General features: G+C 47.6%; 1 protein-coding gene across 1 annotated transcript in view; it reads right to left on the bottom strand.

The window, feature by feature from the left end:
- The window catches only part of Gnb5 (G protein subunit beta 5), a 31,501-nt gene continuing 9,383 nt past the window's right edge, over positions 1–22,118 (bottom strand). The window contains exons 2-11 of the mRNA XM_038323127.1: positions 19,818–19,954; positions 15,065–15,106; positions 13,917–13,993; positions 12,226–12,358; positions 10,554–10,697; positions 8,702–8,793; positions 6,064–6,112; positions 3,137–3,233; positions 1,887–2,053; positions 1–413 (exon numbers count right to left, since the gene is read on the bottom strand). Coding sequence (XP_038179055.1) covers positions 402–413; positions 1,887–2,053; positions 3,137–3,233; positions 6,064–6,112; positions 8,702–8,793; positions 10,554–10,697; positions 12,226–12,358; positions 13,917–13,993; positions 15,065–15,106; positions 19,818–19,954 — 950 coding nt within the window. The 3' untranslated portion in view covers positions 1–401. The remainder of the gene's footprint in view (positions 414–1,886; positions 2,054–3,136; positions 3,234–6,063; positions 6,113–8,701; positions 8,794–10,553; positions 10,698–12,225; positions 12,359–13,916; positions 13,994–15,064; positions 15,107–19,817; positions 19,955–22,118) is intronic.

Below are 22,118 nucleotides of genomic sequence, written 5' to 3'. Positions count from 1 at the left end.
CCGGAGAGCTGGCATGTCCAGAGGAAGGTTCTAGAAGCCACAGTCCACGCCAAGAATAGGTAGTTTAAAGTGCTCTGAAGACAGACTGGATTCGAGGAAGCAATGGGGGACAGTTTAAATGCTGATAAATGTGGAACTCTATTGGATGAAATAACTTAAAAAACAGAGAAACTTTACAGAGTGTTGGAGATGAAGCAAGGACTCGAAGGTACAGTCGAAGTGCCGAGACCTACAGGGGTGCATTTCCAGGAAGGGGATGGTTTTCGTGGTGACACTGGAGGGCTGAGTGAGGGCTGAGCTGTGAAGCTGCTCCATAAGCTAGCCCGTGGGAAGTCCTGGGCTCCTCTAGACGTCATAGCTACACGGGAGGACATATGTTCTTCGTGCACGCCGTGAGAGGATTATGCCCAAACCTGAGAAGACGAAGACAGATCATTTTTAGTAGTTAATTATTCATAAAACTTGAGTTTAACAGAGGAAAACAGGCTGTACACACTCACACATATACACACACAAATACACACATACATACACAGACCACACACCACACACACATACACACATATAACATACACACAATACACACAGACACATATACACATACACACACATACACACATGCACACACATACATACACACACATGCACACACATACACACATACATACACACAGACATACACGCACGCAAATACATACACACACATACACACACAGACACACATATACACACACACCTCCCACTCACACACTCCACCAAACAGGGCTCTCAAGGGCTTCAGCATCTCTAACACCTACCCCTCAGTTAACCGTCGGCAGGGCAGCTGCTGGTGACGCCTTAGACTGAGAACTGAACCATGCAAATCCTCACAGCTCGCTGTTGTTCAACACCTCACTACTAAACTTTGTTTTTGTAACGTTGCAAAAAAAATCTTTTTATCTATTTGTCCCCAAACTAGACATTCAACCTACTCCCATTAAAATAAATAGAACAGGAAGGGCTGCTTACTTTCTAAGACCTTAGTACAGTATTCTTCATTCATGATTTAGTGTGTATGTGTCTGTGTGTGCTGTAGTGTAAGTCAGAGGATAATTTGTGGGCACCAGTTCTCTCCACCACTCTGTGGGTTCCAGGGCTCAAACTCAAGCTGTTGGGCTTGGCAGGAAGCACCTTTACCCATGAGACATCTTGTTGGCCCCTCTAAGACTTTCTTTAAAATCTGCCCCTCACCCTCTGCCCAGCCATGTTAAAATTATTATGCTCCAAATATGTCCCAGCCTAATCAAGTCTTTATACAAAAGTTTATTTCAAACTCGACCCCTAAACCCTCACACAAGGCTCTGTCAGATTTGGGATCTTGCATAGCAATGGGCAATGAGCTCGGCACTCCCCTGCTCCAGGAACACCCGACGCCCACGTCCTTGCTTTTTGCTGTGGTGGTGGGACTCTAGGGGAGTTGAAAAGTTGATCAAAGCCACAAGGCCCTTCTCCTGCAACAGTATTCACACAATCAGTAGGCCATCCCAGGGGCCTTCACCTCCTCACAGGGGGCTGTGACTTGACACATGGAGTCTGTCCCAGTGTGGAGAACCCTGCAGCACAGGGAGCAGTGACTGGGAACCTGTGACTTACTCAAGGCCAGAATCACAACAACATCAGACATGTAGGGGAAAAAGAAACAAAACATTTGGGTTCTTCAAGTTCCATTATTCTTTCGGCACTGTTCTTGGTCTCTCTGAACACCTGTGTGGACAAACTCCTGACCTCCCAGAGACGCCCCCTTGGCATGTAGCTCTGGACATGAGAATGCTGGCTGACATCCCATCTCAGGAAGCCCACCAGGCCTTCCTTTCCTTTCAAACAGGAAAACAGGACGTCTCTCTTACTCTTAGGGTGTGATCCCATGACCCTGAGCAGAATGCTGTCCCGTCAGGAGAAACCCGAAGAGTGCTGACGCGGTTTTCATGTCCAAACAGGATGGAGACCCTGGAGCCCTTGAGAACATCCCAGACATTGATGGTGTAGTCATTGTACCCAGCAAAGAGCAGGCGACCTAGAAGCAGAAGATGCAATGGTTAAACCAGTTCCTGTTTCTCCTTCCTTGACTGTCACCCGTCCTCACTCACTTACTTACTAATGACTAATGAATTTCTCCATCCATCCATCCATCCATCCATCCATCCATCCATCCATCCATCCATCCAGCCAATAAACATAGATTCATCTATGCCCACTATGCAGCAGGCACTGTATGCTGCCTTTGCAGTTCAGGAGAAAGCCGTCACTGTCCTCTGTGGAAGGCATGGGACAGACAGAAATATCACTGTAGCATCATGTGGTAGGAGCCACCATGCCAGGCTCACATGAGATGTAGGAAGCCAGGCGGTGGTGGAGCACACCTTTAATCACAGCACTCAAGAGACAGAGGCTGGCTTGGTTGACAAAGCGAGTTCTAGGACAGCCAGAGCTGTCACAAAGAAAAAAACCCTGTCTTGAAAACAATGGGGGCTGGAGAGATGGCTCAGAGGTTAAGAGCATTGCCTGCTCTTCCAAAGGTCCTGAGTTCAATTCCCAGCAACCATATGGTAGCTCACAACCATCTGTAATGAGGTCTGGTGCCCTCTTCTGGCCTGCAGGCATACACACAGATAGAATATTATATACATAATAAATAAATAAATAAATAAATAAATAAATAAGAAAGAAAGAAAAACGAAAACAAAACAAATGTGTGTAGTTTGCCACTGGGCTTTAGAGGAAGCAGAAACTCCTGCCATTTCTAAACCTTCAACTTGGGTTAAGGTGACCAATGCTTTTGGGGATGGAACAGTTGAGCTGCGTAGAGGTGCCAGAAAGTGGTTGTAATTTTGTGTGCAAAGGGGTAGACTCAGAACAGGGGAGTGCCCCATCAGCACTGGCCTGGCTTCTGCTAGCTGTCTCCCAGCTGTGGGCAGGGCAGCAGGGAGTTTCCCAGCACAAAGGGAAAGGGGAGTGTGTTAGGTGAAGGGTATCTGAAGGTCAGATGTGGCCTGAGTGTACCGCCCCACAAAAGGCTCAGAGAGGCGAAGCTAGGCAGAGAGGTGCTTTGCTTTTTAGGTCCTACACTCCTGGAGAAGTTTCTGAAATAAAACCTTACCACTGAGGGAGAAGTCCACGCTCGACGCTCCAAATATGATACTCTCCTTGGAATAGATGGCAACCTCTCTATCTGCTCGCAGGTCGTAGAGGCGACACTGCAAAGAAACAGACAAAGGTGCAAATCATTCTGACTTCAATCTGTCAAAGGGCAGGCCACAGAACTACTATTGGGGGTCAGCAGCTCTGTAGCTTGAGGCACGACAGGAGAAAACCTTTTTAGTTTTCTCTCCTGTTATTTTATACTTCAGCCCCGTTTCCTGTTAATCAGCAGAGACTCAAAGAAACAGCAAGTGTAGAAAATTTCTTCAGGGACAGAGATAAACATAGAACCCTACTTTCTTTTCCATGATGAAGCACACATAGTCAACATGGAACATTCCGAAATACTTAGAAATTCATGCTCGAGGAAATGAAAGTCGCCCCAAGTTAGAGGTATTTGCTAATGACTGCAATGTTCTATTTTATGTTTCTTTATTTTATGTATATGTGCTGGATACTTTCATGTCAGCTTGACACACTAAAGTCATCTGAGAGGAGAGAGCCTCAAATAAGGAAATACCACCCTAAGATAAGAAGTTGGGGATTTATCTTAGTGGTAGAGCATCTGGTTAACAAGTACAAGGCCCTGGGGTTTGGTCCTCAGCTCTGAGAAGAAGAAGAGAAGAAGTTTGGGTTGTAGGCAAGCCTGTAGGGCATTTGTTGAATTAGTGATGGAGGAGGGCCCAGCCCATTGTGGGTGGGGCCACCCCTGAGCTGGTGGTCCTGGGTCCTATAAAAAAGCAGGCTGAGCAAGCCATGAGAAGCAAGCCAGTAAGCAGCGTCCCTCCATGGCCTGTGTCAGCTCCTGCCCCAGGTTCCTGACCTGTTTGAGTTCCTGTCCTGACTTCCTTTGATGCTGAACAATGTGATATGAAAGTGTAAAACAAATAAACCCTTTCCTTCCCAACCTGAGTTTGGTCACGGTGTTTCATCACAGCAGCAGAAACCCTGGCTAAGTGTGGAAATAGATGGGGTGAGCTCCTCACTGCCGTCTCTTTCAACGCTGTGTAGTAAGCACCTCCAGAATTAGCCTTCAAAGAAGATGATTTACATGTCTGTCCAATATTCTCCACGTGGCTATGTCTCAATCTGTTAGGCCAGACTTATGACTAATTTTTTCTTTTATACATAATTGTATGATGAACATTATTTTTGTTGGAAGAAAACTGGTTTCTGAATATATTACAAGGGGTAATGGGCTGGGCAGTAATAACAGAACTGCTCATAGCCATGTGATGAACATTTTTATGTAAAAATCTTTATATACATGTTGATGTCGGAAATAGTTACATTAGCTTAGGAACAGAACCTTTGGAATAGAATTATTTCCAGGAAATGGCATGGCAAAAATGTACATACTTTTGGCACATAAATGTTTTTTAAAATATTTGATTATTTATGTGAATACTGACGAATAAGGACGTGTGTGTGCATGCGTGTATGAATGCACATGTGTATGGGTGTATGAGGAGGACAGAAGAGGGAACTGGAGTTAAAGGAGGTTGTAAGTCACCTGACATGGGTGCTGGGAATTAAACTTGGGTCCCATGGAAGAGCAGCAAGTTCTCTTAAACTCCAAGCCAGCTCTTCAGCCCTAAGATTTTTGTTATTATTAAAATGCATAATTTCTCTTGTAATGTCTTCCATAGGTTCAGAGTGAAGCCTATTATTTAATAGGCTATTTGATATTTTTTTCAGTCAGTACCAGATATTATATTTGATATTTTTAAGGCCAACAAGAAATGACATTACGCTTTCTCTTAAAAACACATCAACATAATTTGCTCCTTGTAACGAAACCACGAGGAGTGAACCTGTTTTTAGGTGAGTGACCAATGCCCGAGAGTTTAAACACTCAGAGGAATGAAAATATTTACTGACAGCAAGGTCTATTGCTTTGTATCTGAGGCTGGTCAGGAACTAGCTCCGCTAGCTGAGGATGACCTTGAACTCCTTCCTGTTCTCCCTCCTACTTCCACCTCCCTTGTGCTGTGGTTGCAAGCACTGTACCACCACGCTGGGCTTTATGGCAGGGTTCTTAACAGGGGGGAAACCTTAGGAAGAGCTCCCTCCAGATTGACGACTCTTTGAGCACATGATGGCATGCCAGTAACATGAAATTCCAGACAATTATTAAGAGAATACCCGAGCGAAAAGTGCTTGTTTAGCCCAGCAGAATGTGCACAAGCTGTGGTCCGGTGACAAAGATAAATCTACAAACAGACATTGTGTTGACAAAGAGAAAGAGCACTCAGGATTCCTTAGACCGTGTGTGGCTTTCCTTAGGAAAGGAGAGTAATTTAATTTCCTTCATTTTCCTTTTCAGTGACTACACATGACTTCAGTGATCAGAAAACAAGTTGATTAAATAAAATAAAGTGCCAGGCAGTGGTGATGCATGCTTGTAATTCCAGCACTTGGAAGGCAGAGGCAGGTGACTCTCAGTGAGTTTGAGGCCAGCCTGGTCTACAAAGTGAGTTCCATGACAGTCTGAGCTGTTCCACAGAGAAACCCTGTCTCGGAAAACAAAAACAAACAAATAAAGCTACAGGGTTGAAGATCCCTGGCTGCTAATCCAGAGGATCAGGGCTTAAACACCCAGATGGGGGCTGCAGGGCATCCCAGTGCCCTCTTCTGGTCTCCAAGGGCACCATACATGTGATGCATAGACAAACATACAGGCAAAAACATCCATACGCATAAAAATACACAAAATTTGAAAAAAAAATCAAGGCCTGGTGCTTCCTGTGGTGTTTCCTGATCCCTTCTGTTGCTTTGCTTTAAATAAAATACCCTGCCACTTTTGCAAATAAATAAATAAAGTAAAAACAAGCTATTATCTCTTCCCTCTGCCTTAAAAGGGCTCTCGATAACTGAGAAACATACCGTTGCATCATCTGACCCAGAAGCAAAGGCATCTCCACTGGGGTAGTATCTGCAGAGAGAGTTGGTAGAAAGTCTGTTATGGGGAGCAGCCATCCCCAGCCACTGACCCCTGCCCCTAGAATCCTTGGGAAGGCATCCTGGCTCAGGGTCTCCGACCCAGAAACTGCACTTCTGGGACTCAGGAGGACTCTTGTATAAGCTAGAGGAGAGTCTCATACGGTTTGCCCACCAGCCCCTTATGTTCCTCCAGCAAACCCGGGACAGCGGACTGCCTTACAGAGAGGTGTGCTGAGGCCCAAAGGCCATAACCCACATTCACCGTAGGCACGGAACAAAGCAGGAGGCCTGGAATGCACCTGATTCCCAAAGTGTGGCTCAGAGCACAGGCACAACAGTCAGACGGACAGAGCCACCTCAGCCCCTAGCACTGTCACTACGTGCAGTACTTTGGACAGGGACATCAACTTTCCCAGCTTGGTTTCCTCATCTGAAAAGTGAGGATAATAAAGCCTGTCTTCTGGGTGAAGATCTAACAGGGCAGGGAGTCCCAAGAATGGGCAATGCTGTCAAATGAAAAGCAATCAACGAACGGTGGCTGTGGCTGTTCCCACCATCTCCTCAGTGCTCAGCAGGGAGTATGGATGCTAGATTATAAACCAGAAGCAGGAGTGGAGCGAGGGTATTTATTTATTATAGATGGGGTCTCATGTAGCCCAGACTAGTCTTGAACTCTGTAGGTGAATGACCTTGAACTTCTGATCATCCTGCCTCCGCCTCCTCTGTTCTGAGAGTACAGGAGTGAGCCGCAACACCTGGTTCTATGCTACGCTAGAGAGAACTCTGGGTACACTAGTTAAGCAGTCTCCCAGCACAGTGTCCCATGAACAATTGTCTTTAAGCCCTTCACTCTGCCCACACGCAGAGGCACCCCCACCTCTTTCAAAGCATCTTCTTTCTGGTTATAAATGGCCTTCACCCCACAGTTTGTCCAAGGGGAGATTATAATAAAAAATACTAATGAATTGGAAAGTTTATTTTTTTTAATGCACGCATTTGTGAAGGTGTGTGTGCATGCGTCTAGAAGGTGGAGGATAGTTTCAGGTGTCAATCTCAGGATAGGCTAAATTAACACCTCTTTCACAGGTGACCTCCCAAATTACAAAGAAGAACCAGAACAATATTAGCATATCCTGACCCTTTGTTCAGGATGGCGTCAGTTTGTCTCAAAACGCTAGGTGACCACCTTCTGTGTGGCAGGTGCCAATTATAGCCTAAAATTCTGGCCACCATACAATGTAAAAATACGGGCCTGTATAATATGGCCCTCCACCTTTGAGTGGGGTTCTCTCAGTGACCTGGAGTTCACCAGTCAGGCTAGGTTGGCTGGCTACTCAGCCCCAGGAAGTCTCTTATCTCTGCCTCCTCAGGGCTGGGATTATAGCCACCTGCTACTATGCATTTTAATGTGGATGATAAAGATCGAAATGGCTCAGTGGTTAAGAAATTGAATTTAGGTCCTCAAGTGATTTACCAAATAAGCCTTCTTCCCCTGGCTCCAGTAAGCTTGATTTTTATAAAGTTCTGATTGAAGGGGATGAGAACAGAGGTGCTGGAAGGAAAAATGACCACAATGTTTAGCTCTGTCTGCCCCACACACCATGGTGTGACTATATTATGCTTTTTTTTTTTTAAAAAAAAAAAACCACTGTGTGTGTGTGTGTGGGGGGGGGGTGTATGTGTGTGTTAGGTTATGATCATGTGAGTGCAAGTGTCCTGAGGAGACCCAAAGAGAGTATTGGATTTCCTGGTGCTGGAATCAGAGGCAGTTGTGGGTCACCTGATGAGGGTGCAGGAAACTGAACTCAGAGGAGCATGTCTGGTGTTTTCTCATCAAGAACAATGACAGTTCTTAGGACTCTGAGCAGAAAGATGCTTTATATTTAGCCATGGCTGTGGCACCTTCTGAACATGTGAAGTCCCAATTCTTTTCTGGAACCTCATAGAGCGCTCTACCAACCAAACTGTCTAGGGTTTTCTCAACTGAAGTAGCCCCATGCAGCTTCTGCCCAGCTCCCTCTATACTTCCTCTAGCCTTCCCTGTCTACACAAATGGGCCACCGCTGACTGTCCCGATTAGAGACTGGGGCTCCCTGAGCACAGGGCTCTTACAGTGTGGCTCACCTCACCCCGGTGCCCTTCCTTACCAACTGAAAGCCTGGCTCTTCAACTTAATATCAGCTTCTCAGAGGCAGTTGCCGTCTAAGAAGCAGCTCGTTCATTCCTATCCCTGTTCTATTTTCTCCTCATTGTATATGTGTGTATCTCTTTGAGTCTGGTTTGTTTCCTGAAGGGCAACAGGGGCCTTGTCTATCATGCTGAGGAAATGCCTGGCATGTATACACCCATTAAGTATGTGAAGAATGGTCAAGAAATACCGGCTCACTCAGGGAGGATATAGGTTGCTCTAAAGCAAGTAGATTAAGTGTTCCTGAGACCTGGAACCTTTCCTGTTGAGAAGGAGCCCTCTCTCTTCAGGTAACCTCTGGGATGTGCGTATGTGTGTGTGTGCATGCATGTGTGTGATCTAGGCCCCGGTAAAGCCCCAGGACAGAGAATCTCATGTATTTTGCTCACTGACCGGACACTGTTGACGTCAGATTCATGAGTTTCAAAGGCTTGCACACACTGTCCAGAGCGCATGTCCCACACCATGGCCTTCTTGTCACAACCCTGCAAACAGAAGATCGCCTGGTTAGTTATCAACTGCAAGTACTATATAGACTCAGGGATGAGCCTGAACAAGCTGCTCCACCCAGTGAGGCTGAGGAGGCAGAAGATCGCCGGGTTAGCTATCAACTGCAAGTACCATATACAGACAGGGATGAGCCTGAACAAGCGCCTCCACCCAGTGAGGCTGAGGAGGCAGAACCGAGGGATCTCAGGATAGAAGAGTGGGCAGGTTTCTTCAAACACAGACACACACATACAGACACACACATACAGACACACACACACACACACACACCCTTAGTGTCTTTCCCTCTTTGGTCCATCTCTGAGTTGGAACAAGACCTTCGGGGTTTCCTCCCTCCTTCCTCCTGGGCTTTTCATTCTCCTTCACTCCTCTTCCATTTTCTCCTTTCCCTTCCCTAAGCCCAAAGCAAGCAGATGTTGGTGCATGTGGTGGGGTGGGGTGCCCAGGCTGCTGACACTAACGGATAGGTTGGTGGTATCAAAGCCGAGTAGCCAAGAGCCTCGGCTTTGTTGGAATTGCAGAGCCAACCCTCAGCAGAGTTAGAAATGGGGTCCCTTTGGGTCACCTGTACCTCAGCAGCATGCCAACCTGGGAAACAGCTGTCCAGGGGCTCTTCATAGGCCTGCCATTGAACAACTGGGGGCGACAGTGGAAAGTCACACCCCCGCCGGGCCTTCTGCCTCAACCCTGAAAACTACATGCTCTCTCTGAGTCATTCATAAACCATAAGCAAAAAATTTTCCATATTTTGCTATCAAGATGCTGGGAGCTCTTTTGATAAATTCCCACAGAGCCTGAATAGCAAAAGGCATTCTCTCAACAGTCAGAAGAACTGATGACTTAAAGCATTCAAGTTAGTTGGCTTCAAAGGTATAAAGAGGTCCAGTGACATCTTAGGAGCACCTGTCCTGGGGTATAGCACCCTGAGAGTTTCACTGAGGACTGAGACAATACAATTCAAGTATCTCCAACCACCTAGTGGACGCTAAGGTGAATGGAGCTCACGTATGCAGAGACAATATAGTCTACAGAGATAATGGTCACTTCAAGAGAGCAGTGTGGTTGAGCAGGGACGATGCAGTTATACAAAGGCACATATGGATGACCAAAATAAGCAGAAAATCAGGATCTCTCCCCATGAGCAATGGGAGGCTCTTAATGGCTTGTCTCCCAAGGCTGTTGCCTGGGCAGCTCGTAGTAGAGAGCTTTGTGTCATTTGGCTACAGAAATTACCACCATCTCCTGACCAGGGGAGGCAGGTTTGGGAGTTGGCATCCCTCCCAACTACACAACACACGCGACAAACTCTTTCATCTAATGTGGGTACCATCTGGGAGAAAGGGCAGCGAGTGCGATTGTGAAGTATGTTAAGCTTCTAGATGAAACCAGTTAAGGTCCATGGATGCTGATTCCTATAGTTCCTGTTCTGTTTCCTGCACCCAAAGGCGAGAGGAGGATGGTGACCAAGGGATGTGGGATGGGAGTGTTTCCTGTGTCCCCCACCTCCGGCCGCCTAGTGATATGCCAGCACTAGCTCATCTTAATATGCATTGTACACACCCAGCGGCCTACAATTGAGCCCTGAGTGGCAGCATTCAAACAGAACATTCCAGATCTCCATTCTAGGGAGCTGAACAGTTCCAGGAAAGAGACAGGACCAGACCCGAGGACAAAGAACTGCCAGCATCTACATCCCTAGTGGATAGAAGACCCCAGAGATTTTCCTTGTCTTTACCCCAGACACGAAGGTGTTTCCAGTTTCTGAGGGGGCCAGGTCCAAGCAGAGGACATCAGCCCCATGCCCATGGAAGCTCTGCAGCAGCTGTCCGCTCTCTACATCCCACAGGGCGCATGTCCCATCACCACTGGCTGTCAGGATCTGCGTGAAGAAAGAGAGCGCTGGGGAAGGTTACTAAAGACTTAACCTTCCACAGAAGACAGAAGCACACACACACTACTGAGGACAAATGCCAAGAAGTCTCTCCTATAAGTGGAAAGTCAGAGCGTGCGAGAGGTTTTTTGGTTATTTATTTGTTTTGTAAAGTGCTTGCCAGGCAAGCATGAAGACCTGAGTTGGAGCCCTGCAGTGGTACACACTTGTAATTAAGACAGATAGGTCCTGGGTCTTGCTGGACGGCCATCCTATCCTAACTGGGGAGCCCCGAGGCCTAATGAGAGATCCAGTCTCAAAAAATATGGCGGATGGCTCATAAGGATCAACAACTGAGTCTGCCCTCTGCCCTCCACACGTGTGCACATGTATGCATGTGAACACATGCATGAACACACACACCTATCTGCTTGCCCCAGGAAATACTCTTCCTGGAAGACAGGGCCAGCCGTATAACAACTTAACAAGCTTAACAAGGTTAACAGCTCGGTCACCATGTCTCACTTGAAGACCCTCGGCTTGCTGGGCTTCTAGCCCAGCATTACCAGGTCCTAAACCAGGTTCCTGCCTGCCGTGCAGGTCTGTATGGCTGACTCAACTATGAGAGCAGTCACAACCCGCCAAAGACATGTAGTCGGTGTGTCAGAGCTGTGCCCTTGCTGTGGCAAGGCAGGGCACAGACTTATGGTGCCCATAACATTTTCTTCTTGCTTTTTTTTTTATTAAAAGGCTTTTTTTTTAAAAGAATTTATGTGTGTGCGAGGGAGGAAAAAAGTGTGTGTGTGTGTGTGTGTGTGTGTGCCTTTGAGTGCAGAAGTTTAAATTAGGAGTCAGATCTCTTATAGCTGGAGTTATAGGCGTCTATTGGGATACCTGGCTAGTTATGAGGCCATTTCTCCAGCCTCAACTTTTATTTTTATGTTTTTAGGATTAGAGTGTAAGGGCTGGAGAGATGGCTCAGAGAATAAGAGCACTGGCTGCTGTTGCAGAGAACAGGGTGTGTGTGTGTGTGTGTGGTAGGTGGTGGTGGTGGTGGGGTGTTTGGTTTCCTGCAGGGGATCTGATGCCCTCTTCTGGCCTCTGTGGGCACTGCATGCGTGTGGTACACAGACATACAAGCAGGCAAACACTTAATACACATAAAATAAATCTGAAAAGAAATGTAAAAATGAAAGTGTAAAACATGGGCAGGGAGATGCATGCAGTGCATGCCCTGAAGCCCAGCAGCTGTGGGGTGCTATGCTGTCTGCCTTACAGGCTGCACTCTTGTCCTTCATCCAACCGAAGCAGAGTGCTCACTGCATCAGCAGAGTTTAACTCTACCCCAGTACTCCGGGCTTTCCTTTTTCTGATTTTATTAAGAACAGTGCCCAAGGAGAAACGACCTCTGGAGACTGCACCACACAGGGCAAGCCTTACCCTGCAGTTCCCAGATGTGTTCTGCAAGGGGGTGCCCCAGGGTAATGCGAACACTTACCTGCTGCAAGGGGGTGACCGGGGTAATGCGAGCACTTACCTGCATGTCCGAGTTTGTGAAGCTGCAGGCAGACAGGTAGTTTGTGTGCATAGCGACAGACTTCTTCTTAGCAGCCATGTTCTCATTTTTGTCAAATGTCAGTGGATACACGGAACACTTATTATCCAGACCCCTGGCACACAAGACAGAGGAACCAAAGGCTGACACGGAAGGACAAGCAACATGAATGCTTTCTCATTTATACTGACTTTGCAAACTTTTTTTTCAGCAGCATCTTACATTAAAACTTCTCTGCTTTGACTCTGAAGACCTTCTAATCTACTGTCAAACGGAAACAAACCCACAAATATGAAACTGGGAATTCCTTTCCTTGGGCCCACAAACAAGTGTGTAGGAGCAAATGCAGAACTATCTAGATGCAGACATGGTATTTAATTCTACATAGATCAAGGTACACATTTATATCTCCCCCAAATAAGAACATCCCTTATACATCCACTGCATTTTTTATCACACCTCAGAGGTTAGCAAGGGTCCCTATCAGCTAATAAGGAGCCAAGGAGCTAAGGGCCTAATGGCTGGAAAGATGGCTCAGTGGTTAAGAACACTGGCTGTTCTTGCAGAGGACCTGGGTTCAATCCCAGCAACCACAAGGCAGCTCATGACCCTGTAACTCCAGTTGCAGGGGCTCCAAAGCTCTCTTCTGGACGCTGGGGACATCAGGTATGCATGCAATGTATAGACTGTATAAATATTCATAACAAGATTAAATAAGCAAAAACCAGCAAATGCAAAACATCAACAAAACCATTAGAAAAATTGATATTCATTTATTTTTTTAAAAAGGAGCACTGGTTACTTTTACAGAGGACCTGGGTTCATTTCTCAGCACCCGTATATTGGTTCATAATCATCTGTAACTTCGGTTCCAGAGGATCCAACACACTCTTCTGACCTGTGTGGACACTGGGAACACACATGGTGTGCACATATACATGCAGGCAAACACTATACACATAAAATAAAATAAATCTAAACTTTTTAACTGAAAAAGTATTTTAGTGTTTTTTTGTGTGTGTGAAAGAGAGAGAGGGGGAGAGAGAGAGGAGAGAAAGGAGAGAGAGAGAGAGAGGAGAGAAGAGAGAGAGAAAGAGAGAGAGAGAGAGAGAGAGAGAGAGGGAGAGAGAGAGAGAGAGAGAGAGAGAGAGAGAGAGAGAGAGGAATGTACCACAGCACACATGTGGAGTCAGAGCTCAGCTCTCAGGAGTCAGGTCTCTCCATCCACAGTGGGACCCAGGGACTGGACTCAGGCCACCAGCTTGCACAGCTCAGTTACTCTCTGAGCCACCTGTGGGCCTCTGTCCAGGTTTTCATGTGGGTGACGGGGTCTGAACTCAGGTCCTCACTTCCTTTATCCACTGAGCCTTCTCCCTGGACCTCTGACTGCTTTTTGTTGTTCACGACAGCTCTTGGCCAGCCGCTTCTAAGGGCTGCTCACTCTGGACTTAGTTGTTTTTCATGGTTAGAAAGGACAGAGGTCTCTGAGTTCGAGGCTGGCCCGGTCTACAGAGTGAGTTCCAGGACAGCTAGGACTGTACAGAGAAAGCCTGTCTCGGGGGGAAAGTACAGGCCTGGGTCAGAAATGCTTTTGGATCGTTTGGATTTTGGAATATTTGACTATACAAAGCAAAACAGTATTTTGTGGCTAATGGGACATTTGGGAAACTTACCCACAAGCGATGGCACATCCCGACGGAGCGTAAGCGCAAGCCATCACCCATGTGCAGGGCATGGTGACAGCGTGCTCCTGAAACATTAGCACCAGTCAGCAGTGAGTAACAGGCACATCCACACAGGTCTTAATACAAACACCAGGGTATCTACTGGCTTGTCACCATTTACAAGGCAGTGGTAAGGGCTTCACAAAGTGGGCTTTCCACTGACGAGGGGGCTCAGCCATCCAGAACAAACCGAGTCTCAGCTAGTAAGAACAGTAATGTACTGCATTTTTTTTTTTGTTTTTTGTTTTTTTGTTTTTTTTTTTTTTGTTTTTTCTAGACAGGGTTTCTCTGCGGCTTTAGAGCCTGTCCTGGAGCTAGCTTTTGTAGACCAGGCTGGTCTCGAACTCACAGAGATCCGCCTGCCTCTGCCTCCCGAGTGCTGGGATTAAAGGCGTGCGCCACCACTGCCCGGCTGCATTATTTTTTTTTAACCATTTGCCAGGGGCCTGACCACTAGCGACTCTGTCCTGGAAAATGGCCCTCACTTGACCAAGGTATGTCTCGGCTGCTGACCGCATCTACTAACACATTTAACAATGTACACTATGCACTTGGGTTCCCTTTTCTATGGTGAGAAACAAGCCTTTCCAGACAGATACTAACACCCACACTTAGCATATGGCACTACCTTGTACAAATGCTGTGGGCCCCGGCCTGCATCCATGCCTGCATTTAGAGTTCTGGTCTTTACCTGTGGAAACAGTCTAACCTTAGATCTACCTGAGGTGTGTGTGCCAAGAGCACTCCTGCCTTGGAGCCCATGCCACAGTATTGGTCGGATCCGGAAGTAGCATCCTTCCTTACTATGTGTGCGCATTTCTATAGCGCCATGGGCTCTGGCTAGAGGTAGAGGTGGGAGAGAAGACAGAATTTTGATCCTCTTCATGATCACTCAGAAAAAAAATAGGAAACACAGCCAAGTGTGGGGGATTGGCAGGTTTCTCTCCCTGTGCCCTGTCTGGTCTGGGATTGTGGTCCTCTAGGGAGTGAGGCTGGGGGTGCCGGCAGAGTTGCTGTTTTCAGCCATTCACAGGGTCCTAGAGGGCAGTAAGGCTGGGAACCCGAGGCCCAGGATGTGGTGGGGAGGGACACCTCACCTTGTTAGTCGTGAAGGAATCCCACACAATCACCTTCCCATCCTGGAGAGAGAAGAAACAACAGTTCAGGAGTGGGCACCTGCCAGTGCGTTCTTACCAGTAACGGCCTAGAAGTCCGTAGAACACCGTGTCCTCATGGGCAGCGAGGGAGGCAGCTGAAATCCAGGATGATCAAGACCCTTCCACTTTGTGAGGAAGTGGGGCTGGATTTTCCAGAGAGCTCTATGAAGGCTCGGCTCTCCGCTTTACATTTTTTTTTTTTTGGTCTGGGTGGAATAAAAGAAAGCAAAAGGCAGATACTTTTTCTTTCTTTTGGCTTGGGTTGGCTTTGACCTTGACCTGTAGCTCAGGATGACCTTGAATGTTGGATCTGCCTGCTTTGTGAGTGCTGGCTGGGCTTACAGGCATGTATCTCTGTGCCTGGTTCAAGTTCAACTTTTTAATCCCTCAAGCCATTTGGAAGTTCAGGTGGTGAATGAGGCAGGGAGATGGGCTAGGAAATACTTCTTAGGGCAGAAGCAAGATCAGATGGCAAAGTGACAGATCCCTTCTCCACCACATCTGGTGGGAGAAGCCAGGATATCGCTGAGTGTCTGCGGCCGAAGTGCATAGTTAGGGGCCTTTTAAGATCCCTGGGCTCAGGTGTCTCTAACTTCTGCCTAAATGGCCAAACAGGATGCACAGGATAGATTAGGAAAGCCAATCACTCACCATAAGGCAGGGGCTCTGAGCCTGCACACCAGGGGCCTCGGCACCTAGAGCCCACACTCCGCAGACAGGGACACAGAGTCAATGCGGTGATTTCCTCCGCCTCACTGCCTGCCATTTCCCACCGCCTACCCACTGTGCACTCTGGAGTCCCATCAAACTGTGATCTTCCACAAGCTGGTGTACTTGCCAGGCGCCCACATACCTGGGGAGAACTTACCTCCACCCCCAAACCCTATTCCTACTCATCAGGGTGATTAATCTCCTTTGTTAAAGGGAGAAAGTTGCTGATAATCCAAAGACTGTTCCAGAATCTTCAGTGTTTCCAGCCTCCATCCAACACTTCCACCCACATCCCCCCATCCCTGGGTCTCTCTCGAGCAGAGGAGGGTGTATGGAGTGTACTCAGAAGGGGCCAGGTGGCCTTGCCTCCCCTTCCTTCTCCAATAAGAGTGGCACAGAAGGGGCTGGGGGTGTAGCTGCGTCACTGGGGTGCTTGGCTGGCATGTATGAAGCCTTGGGTTCGGTTCTCAATGATCCACAAACTAGGGGTGGGGAGCACACCTGTAATCTTAGCACTTGGGAGGGGGAGGCAGGAGGATCAGAAGTTCAAGGTTATCCAAGGTAACAGTGATTTTGAGGCCAGCCTGGGAAACAGGAGACCCTGTCTTTTAAAAAGAAGGCGGGTGAGTGACAGGAAATCCCCCACACTTGGTATGCTTGCAAAGATTTAAAAGTCAAATAGCTAAGTAGCAACTTCTTAATATAAGAAAAGACTAGGCAAAAAGGCACTAAAATGGTAAGTTGGGTAGGACACTAGGGGACTGAATGTATGAGGACAATTTAGCCTACAAAGTAAGACCTTGTCTAAAAAAAAGCTAAACAGTAAATAAAATTTAATTGATGGGGTAGCTGACCAATCCCTTGTCTGAGGGGCATGACCTCTCCAGGGCACAAAATACCTTTAAAAGATCCGTGTTTTGGTGGTTTGCTCTCTTGGTTCCCTGCTCTTCGCTGGAACTCTGGCTCTGTAAGTTTCTCCCATTTTCTCCTTTTATTAAAGCTGAGTATTTCATATAAGGCTAGTTTGGTTATTTCCCATTGCCAACCGACCACGCCTGCTACATTTAATTAAGGTAATGACTAAAATGGGAGTCAAAACTCAGCTCTATTCTCTGGTATTTTTAATATGTATGGGTGATAGATTTGTTACGGGTATAAAATAAAAAGCAAGTGCAACATGACACGCTAGACCTACAGGTCACATGCCACACTAACACTTGTCCTATCCAGCATGCGACTGACACACGCTACAGCAGGTGGGTCACCGGAGCATGTACACTCTCTCTTAAAAAGATTGATTTTCACTTATGTATTTGTGTGTGTGAGAGAGAGAAGGAGTGTGTGTGTGTGTGTGTGTGTGTGTGTGCATGTGAGTGTAGTGTCCACACAGGCCAAAGGAGGTCACTACATCCCCTGGAGCTGGTATTGTAAGCTACCTGAAGTGGATGATGGGAACTGAACCTGGGTCCTCTGCAAAAGCAATACAAGTGTTTCCACCCCAGCACATGTACAATTTTATACCTACAAAGGTTATTAAGGAAAAATAATAACTGGAAGAGGTGAGCCAGATCCAGATGTGTGGGAAAACCTTTACACACACACACACACACACACACACACACACACACACACACACACACACACACCACACTGTATATATACAATCTATCTATCTGAGTCTGGTCTACAGAATATATAGGTTCATAGGTTTCTGTTTGTTTGAGGCAAGTTCATATGTAGCCCAGGCTGCTCTTAAATTCATGTAACCAAGGATGACCTTGAACTCCTAATTCTCCTGCCTCCATCTCTCAAGTGCTGGGATTGCAGGTACATGCTACCATGCCTGGTGGTGATTAATAAGAGACCAGCTTCACTAAAACAAAACTTTCTGAGAAGTGTTTCCTCAGGGTCGGCACATGGAGGCTGTGGTCCAGAGACAGCCAAGGCTGTACCTCATGCTGGCAGCTAAACTTGGTAATGTGTAAGAGTCATTTAGATGGTACTGGTTTTGAGGGCACAGAGGGTCATGGAGAGCAGCCGAAGCCTGGCACTATGTGACAAGGCTGGGACCCTGAAGGAGAGAGAGGTCACTGGAAAAGTTCAGCCTCGGGAGCAGTGGCATGCCCAGGACCGAAGGAATCATAAAGGGAAGTTAAGGCATGCCACCATGCAGCAGTGTTACAGGCCCTGAAGAGGTTACTGGGGAAGGTGCAGCCAAGTTGCAGTGGAGAAACCAATGTTTTGGAGATGCCAGCACCACGAGACAACCACCAAGGCCAGCAGCTGTGGCATGGAGGTGGCTCGAGTCTAGAAGCAAGTCAGTACACAGTGATCCTTCACAGCCTGTTTTGGTGCCTGCCTCCAGGTCCATGCCCTGAGTTCCTGCCTTGCATCTATCTCCATGGCCGACTGTGATTGGAGCAGGCAAACTGGAATACCACATCCTCCCCAAGTAAGTTTTTGGTGCAGCCTCCATCCAACACTTCCACCCACAGCACCCCCCATCCCCCCACCCGTCTCTCTCGAGCAGAGGGGGTTGCATGGAGTGTACTCAGAAGGGGCCATGTGGCCTTGCCTCCCCTTCCTTCTCCAATAAGAGTGGCACACAAGGGGCTGGGGGTGTAGCCATAGAAACCTAAGACAATACCTAACCTAAAACTATACATAAAAATTATTAAGCTGGCCGGGCGGTGGTGGCGCACAACTTTAATCCCAGCACTCGGGAGGCAGAGGCAGGCGGATCTCTGAGTTTGAGGCCAGCCTGGTCTACAAGAGCTAGTTCCAGGATAGACTCTAGAAACTACAGGGAAACCCTGTCTCGAAAAAACCAAAAGAAAAATTTGTTAAGCTGAAGGAGTCAGTTTCCCTCCTTATTTTATCAGAGACGTTCTATGTGCCCAATGCAACATGACAGAAAAAAAAAAGGAAGGCCAGTTCCAAGGCTGGTCACAAAAGAGCTCTGCTTGCTTCTGTTTCCCTCTCTTGGGTCACCTGCTGTAAGGGAGGTCAGCTGCCAATGGCCATGTGAGCAAGGCATCCTGCGAGGTGTCACACAGACAGCCAACTGTAGCCAGCCACACCTACATCTTCAGCAACCTCACAGTGGTGTAAGAAGCAATGCCCAGGTGTCCAACTCTCAGAAATCCTGTGATATATGACACCCTTTTGCTAGGATGCCTCATTTGGGGGTAATTTAGTTTAGTGCTGGGGATGGAACCCAAGGCTTTGTGCTCGTCTGGCAAGTGCTGGACCTCAGAGCTGAATCTTCTATCTCAGTTTTGGGGTGATGTGTTATGCAGCAATGGAGTATAAGATAAAAAATTAATTACAGAAGCTATACAAGAAACTATGTATTTCAAACAGTTACGTAAATTTCTTATTATTAAGCACAATAAGAATCAACAGACCACTGGGGTGTGGTGGCAAACACCTTTAATCCCAGTGCTCATGAGGCAGAGGCAGGAGGATCTAAGTTCAAGGCCATCCTGGTCTACATAGCAATTTCCAGGCCAGCCGGGACTACATACTGAGACCCCGTTTTAAAAAAACCACATTTTTATAATAGAAAAAAGCCATTAGTGGGATCTCAATCATTTATGGCCCTCGGAAAGACCTTTAAAAATGGCTTCACTCACAAAGGAGACCCTGTGACATGCTTAGGGAGAAATGATCCTGAATGCTTCATCAAAGGAGTCAGACAGAGTCTAGAGTATTTCTTCCATCACTAATTCAAAGCCAGTGACATTCCCCAGGGTGCTGGAGCATCTGTCTGTCCAGTGCTGGGGATCAACCCCAAGGCACAGTGCTTCCCAGACAAGGGCTCTAACACTGACACACGGCTTTAGCGCTGCAGGAGGATTAACTCGCTCACATCCCTTAGAGAGTTAGCAAAGTCCAGTGGACTGGACGGCTCTTTCCTTCTGAGCTGTGTGACTGGAATACTGTCTCACCCTGAGTGCAACATGATAACCTCGTGCGGTACCTGTGAGGAGCTCACGATCCTCCGCTTGTCTTTGCACCAATCCATGCACAGGACTTTGTTTCCGTGGCCTTTGAGGGTCCTTCTGGTCTTCATGACGAACTGGCCCAGGGCTTCCACCCGCTCAGCCACCTGGTGCACTGCAAGGACAAGGCCACAATCAGTTCTGTTTCCCAGGGCCAGGCTCCAGGCTGCAGCTGCCCCAGGAAAGTCTTTGGCTCCCTAGCGTCCTCTTCTTAATGTTTAGGCCTTGCAACACTTTCTTCTAAGGTTAGAGAGTAGAGGTAGCACAAGACTACTTGATATTTCTAGAGCACCATGGAGACTTTCCTCTTGGCCCTGAGAGACGGGCAGAGGAAAGAGCAGGGTGGAACAGGCAGAGACCGAGGCTTACACAGACTTGCTGGAAGCCAGGCTGGAACTTGAGGATTTTGCCTTTTGGTGTATGTGTGTGTGTGTGTGTGTGTGTGTGTGTGTGTGTGTGTATGTGTGTGTGTGCACCAGAAGACAACCTCAGGTGTCATCCTCAGGAACAATATTTGAGACAGGGTCTTTCACTTGGCCTGGAAGTCACCAATCGGGCTGGGTGAACTGGCTAGGGATCCTCCTGTCTCTGTCTCCCTAGCACTGAGGTTATGAGAACAGGCCACCACACTAGGCAGTTTTATGGGGTGCTGGGGAATGAACTCAGGTCAAGGCAAGTACTTCACTGAGGAAACCATCCATCCCCAGACTCTACCACTTTCTGCTCACACGGGAAGCCGACTTCATCAAAACCACCCCACACTGTGTCCCTTGCTGCCTGGCAGTAAGCTGTATGTAACTGTCCCTGTGCCTGGCAAAGCCCGGGGCATGGTGGGAGCTGCAGGAATCACCATACAAGCACTGATCAAATGATGACCCTGTGAGGCCGCTGAAGATAAATCAACACTGTCCCCAAAGTCTGGACAGAACCTGCTCATGACGTCACTCTACCAGGTCAACTTGGGGGCTGGGACCTGTGTCCTTTTCCTGAGGCCAAGAAATAGCTCAGTGAGCTTAGAGAGGTGTGGCTGATGCTAGCCAAGACATGGTGAGGGGATGAAGAGCCCATCGTGAAGCCATAGGAGACCTAGTCCACAGGGTTCAGGGACTCCTCTCCATGGGAAGCAGCTGAAGGGACCGCTCTCTTGTTGGTTAGTGGTTGAGCCAGGAAGGACCTGGGCTCCTGAGTCTTTTGGCAAGCAGGAAGAAGGAGGGGTGCAGCTCAGGGAAGGCCTGGTTCCCGCAGTCAGGGCAGTGGACTGTTGAGCTACTCCTCCACAGGAGGAAGCAGGGGCAGGCTGATCTATGACTGGAGGCCAGGGCTGTGACAACTGTGTCCCTCATGGACATCTTCCCTGCCTCGCTTCTTGTGTAAAAACCTTCCCTCTGGGTGCAAAGTGCTGTCTCATAGAACCATAGTATATCTTATAAACTACATATAGTATATAGTATTTAATATTTAAATAGTATATAATATTTAATATATAGTATATAATATAGCTGCATGTTATATATATTGTATAGTATATATAATCAGGAATTAGTGCTGGCTAGTCTACAGGCCTTGCCGAGCTGCTCTACCCAACACCACCCTTTGCAGCAAAGGCAAGCTTCAGGTCATTCACTGTATCCCTCGGGGCTCTCCGGTCCCTGTCTGGTGCTCACTCGTGATGAGATTCTGCCCAGGGACTCTTGTCAGGAACCCCACAGGGAGATTTTTAGAGGCACCTGCTACCACCTGTCGCTCTGCCGTTGATGGTGACTTTGACCACTTGGTGAAGGTGGTCCACTAGTTACCATTCCACATTCTGTCATGAAAACGTGCCATCTATGGGGGCTGGAGAGATGGCTCAGAGGTTAAGAGCATTGCCTGCTCTTCCAAAGGTCCTGAGTTCAATTCCCAGCAACCACATGGTGGCTCACAACCATCTGTAATGGGGTCTGGTGCCCTCTTCTGGCCTGCAGGTATACACACAGACAGAATATTGTATACATAATAATAAATAAATATTAAAAAAAAGAAAACGTGCCATCTAGGGATGGGTTCTGAGACTATATAAATATGGTGCTTCTCCCTCAACTTTTGGGGAGTGCTTCTTGAGAAAGAGTCTCACTTAACTCAGGCTGGTCACAAATTTGCTCCGTAGCTGAAGATGACCTTGAATTTCAGATGTTTCTGCCTCCCCCTCCCCAGTGCTGGGGTGACAGACACGTGGCCCCCTGCCTGGTTTATGTGGCGCCTTGTCCACGGAGGCGAGCGCGCTGCCGGCTGAGCTTTAC

Source organism: Arvicola amphibius, chromosome 3, assembly GCF_903992535.2.
Source record: "Arvicola amphibius chromosome 3, mArvAmp1.2, whole genome shotgun sequence".
Classification (NCBI taxonomy): domain Eukaryota; kingdom Metazoa; phylum Chordata; class Mammalia; order Rodentia; family Cricetidae; genus Arvicola; species Arvicola amphibius.
Note: the sequence above shows the minus strand (reverse complement) of the source record. Positions and strands in the feature narration are given on the sequence as shown.